This window comes from Teleopsis dalmanni, chromosome 1 (assembly GCF_002237135.1).
Source record: "Teleopsis dalmanni isolate 2A chromosome 1, ASM223713v2, whole genome shotgun sequence".
Lineage (NCBI taxonomy): Eukaryota > Metazoa > Arthropoda > Insecta > Diptera > Diopsidae > Teleopsis > Teleopsis dalmanni.
The window spans coordinates 226,810,338-226,813,683 of record NC_051846.1 but is presented as its reverse complement, the minus strand read 5'-3'; the positions used below and the strand labels follow the sequence as shown (position 1 = coordinate 226,813,683).

General features: G+C 39.9%; 1 protein-coding gene across 1 annotated transcript in view; it reads left to right on the top strand.

Moving 5' to 3' along the window:
* The first annotated feature begins 769 nt into the window (after window positions 1-769).
* The window catches only part of LOC119667567, a 15,478-nt gene continuing 12,901 nt past the window's right edge, over window positions 770-3,346 (top strand). The window contains exons 1-2 of the mRNA XM_038076872.1: window positions 770-2,921; window positions 2,998-3,344. Of these exons, the coding sequence (XP_037932800.1) occupies window positions 770-2,921; window positions 2,998-3,344 (2,499 nt within the window). The remainder of the gene's footprint in view (window positions 2,922-2,997; window positions 3,345-3,346) is intronic.

Below are 3,346 nucleotides of genomic sequence, written 5' to 3'. Positions count from 1 at the left end.
GTAATTCCCAGGCGAAACGCATAAGTGGAAACTTATAAAGGACAGAAATGTATATATTTTTAAATACCTATTGGTAAGTCACATGGACTGAAAGCTAGGTAATAAATGCAAGAGCATTTATTTAAATATATGTTGGCTATTGATATGGATGAGAAATATGAGATATGAATGAAAGAGATGTGATAAGGGATGTATATGCCTATGAGTGTGCAGATAAAGTGCTTATGTTCGTATTTTGGTCTTATTTTGATTTTGAACGCAGGGAGGTTTGCATGGGTTGTGATACATATATAGACGTTTTTATTATTGTATGATTTATGACCCATGTTCTTTGGTGGTCGTATGGTTTTGTTAATATTGTAAAAACACGAAAAATTAAAATGCGAAAATGCAACCATGAATGTGCAAAAATAGCAAATCGAGCGTTTGACGTTTAAAGAGGAGTATGGCGAAATACGACGCGTAGAGTGGAGGTTTTTTGGGTTGCTTTGGAGCGAATGAAATAATATATATATTAAAAACTGCTACTATCAATATAATAAATAAACTAGGTTAAAATCTTAAAAGCTTTGCAAACTGTTTTATTTACAATAACTTAACAAAAATCAGAAGTGGGATAAACAGCGCCTAGCCGAAACGTGTGAGTGTGTCCTTGGGAGCGCTAGCGCTTCAACACATTAACATGCGCGAAAGCGAAGTTAAGGTATAAAGAAAAACAAAACGAAACGGGAACGAAATTTGTTGTTTATAAATTAACGGCGGTAATAAAATGAGAATGGTGAAGTTGAAGGATATGCGTTTAAGCGAGCTGAAGGAGGCGTTGGAGGAAGAAGGTTTAGATACGACGGGCAACAAAGCGCAGTTAGTATTGCGTCTGACAGAGCACCTGAAAGCAGACGAAATCCGCGAGCCGGTAGATGTGATCAATTCACGAATAGATAATATGGAACGAATGATTCAACAACTTGTAATGGGCATAGAAAACGTGACACGAAGTAAACCTACGGAAAACGTGAGCGAAAAAAATGAAAATCAGAAGACGGAAATTACATCTACAGTGGTTAACGATTTACCACAACATGGGTCTTTAAAAGATATCAGCGAAACGATACCCGTGTTCGATCCAACAGATAAAAATGATCTTACGGTTGGACAATTTATCAATCGCGTCGAAAGATCTCTTAATGCATTCCAATGGAATGAAAAACAACTATTGCTAGCCGTTTATGGAAAGTTAAAAGGAGTAGCGCGGTTGTGGCTGGATTCTCTACAAGAATTTGATAGCGAGTGGAGAAGTTTTTCGAATAAGTTGCGTGCAGAATTTGATGTAAAATGTGACGAAGCTGACATTAATTTTGAATTGAGTCAAGCGGTACGTAATGTTAATGAAGGCATCATTGACTATTGTTTTCGAATTGCGGCACTTGGCCGACGACACAAGATAAGTGATAGTGCCATTATAAAATATACTCGCAATGGACTAAACGACACTAAATTGCAAGCGGCGATCGCACCGCTACGGTTTAATAATTTAAAAGATTTTCGCGAAGGTATTGAGGACTTTTTACGCAATATGCAACATGGAACGAACAAAATAGCTTCGGCAAATTCATCGTCAAATCCGATAATAAATTCGAGCGTAAGTGTAGACGCAAATGGAAACTCCGGACAGAAACAGTTTAGAACGGAACCGAAGGTTAGAGCTTGCTTCAATTGCGGTGAAGCGGGACATTTTTCGCGCGAATGTTCAAAGCCACAACGTAGACAACGGTGTAACAATTGCGGAAGAGTTCACCCAAAAGGTCAGAGTACGCACTGTGGGGAGTCAAGTGTGCGTCGAATTGAACGCACCAACGAATCGATCAGAGAAGTATACATAAATGGTAGACAATGTACAGCACTACTTGATACAGGTAGCCAGTGCAGTCTTATACGGAAAACAGTATCGAGAAATATTAATGGTCAAATTCAGCTATGTTCCATGAACATTTCGGTGTTCGGCGGTGGAAAGGTACGACTAACTGAAGGGGTTAGGGCCCAACTTGCCGTCGACAGTGTACGCCAACTAATATATTTTTATGTAGTAGACGATAAAATGTTGACAACCGATATATTGCTAGGCCATGATGTTGTGTCAAATGATGTGGTCGTACAAATTCAGCGCGATACGTTTACCTTAGAGAAAACGCCAAGACACTTAAGAGTAAGAATAACTACGCGGGACCCTATATCAACGAACGAAATCAATTGTGGAAGCGATAACGATGCAATACGACGAGACTTGTGCAATCTCATTAATAGTAATAGAGACGTATTCGCCAGAAGCTTGAGCGAAATAGGCAAAACGGGTTTAACGAAAATGAAAATTACATTAACAACCGATCAACCAATCGTACAAAAGCCGTATCGGGTACCAGCACCAAAACGGTCGGTGGTGGCAACAATGGTAAATGACCTTTTGGAAAACGGTATCATCCAGAAGTCAGAATCTACGTATGCCAGCCCTATTGTTTTAGTCAAGAAAAAGAATGGCGAAGATCGCTTATGCGTTGATTATCGGCGTATCAACAACAACACGATCAAAGAAATATTTCCCACCCCAAGTATCGAAGAACGGCTGCAAGAAGCGAAACAATATACTTATTTCACAACCCTTGATCTTAACTCAGGGTATTATCAAATACCAATAGCGGAAGAAAGCAGAAAATATACTGCATTTATAACGACAGACGGGTTGTATGAATTCAAACGTATGCCTTTCGGACTCAAGAATGCTCCGGCGGTATTCCTGCGTACGATGGCCAAGGTCAAAGAAATGACTCATCCTGGCGATATGGTGGATTTTATGGACGACATTGGCGTAGGCGGAAATACGGCAGACGAAATGTTTAGTAAATTACAACGAGTATTCAATGCATTTCGTGAGGCGAAATTGACACTAAATATAAAAAAATGCATATTCCTAAATCGAGTTTCTGGGTCATAAATTAACTTCAGACGGCATTAGCCCTGGTACTGCAAAAACTTTAGCAGTCGAAAACTTCGCAAGGCCCCGAAACCAAACGGAAGTACGACAATTTTTGGGTTTAAGCGGTTACTTTAGGAAATTTGTTCCAGGTTATGCGATCGTGAGTAAACCATTGCGACAGCTTTTGCATAAAGGCGTAAATTTTGAGTGGGGTAACGAGCAAGAGGGGTCATTCAATGAACTGAAATCGACATTAACGAGGAAGCCAGTTATGACTGCTTATCGATCGGATGCTGAGCATCAAGTACATACTGACGCAAGCTCAATTGGGTTAGCAGGCGTGCTGTTACAAAATGAGATGGGCGAATGGAAACCGGT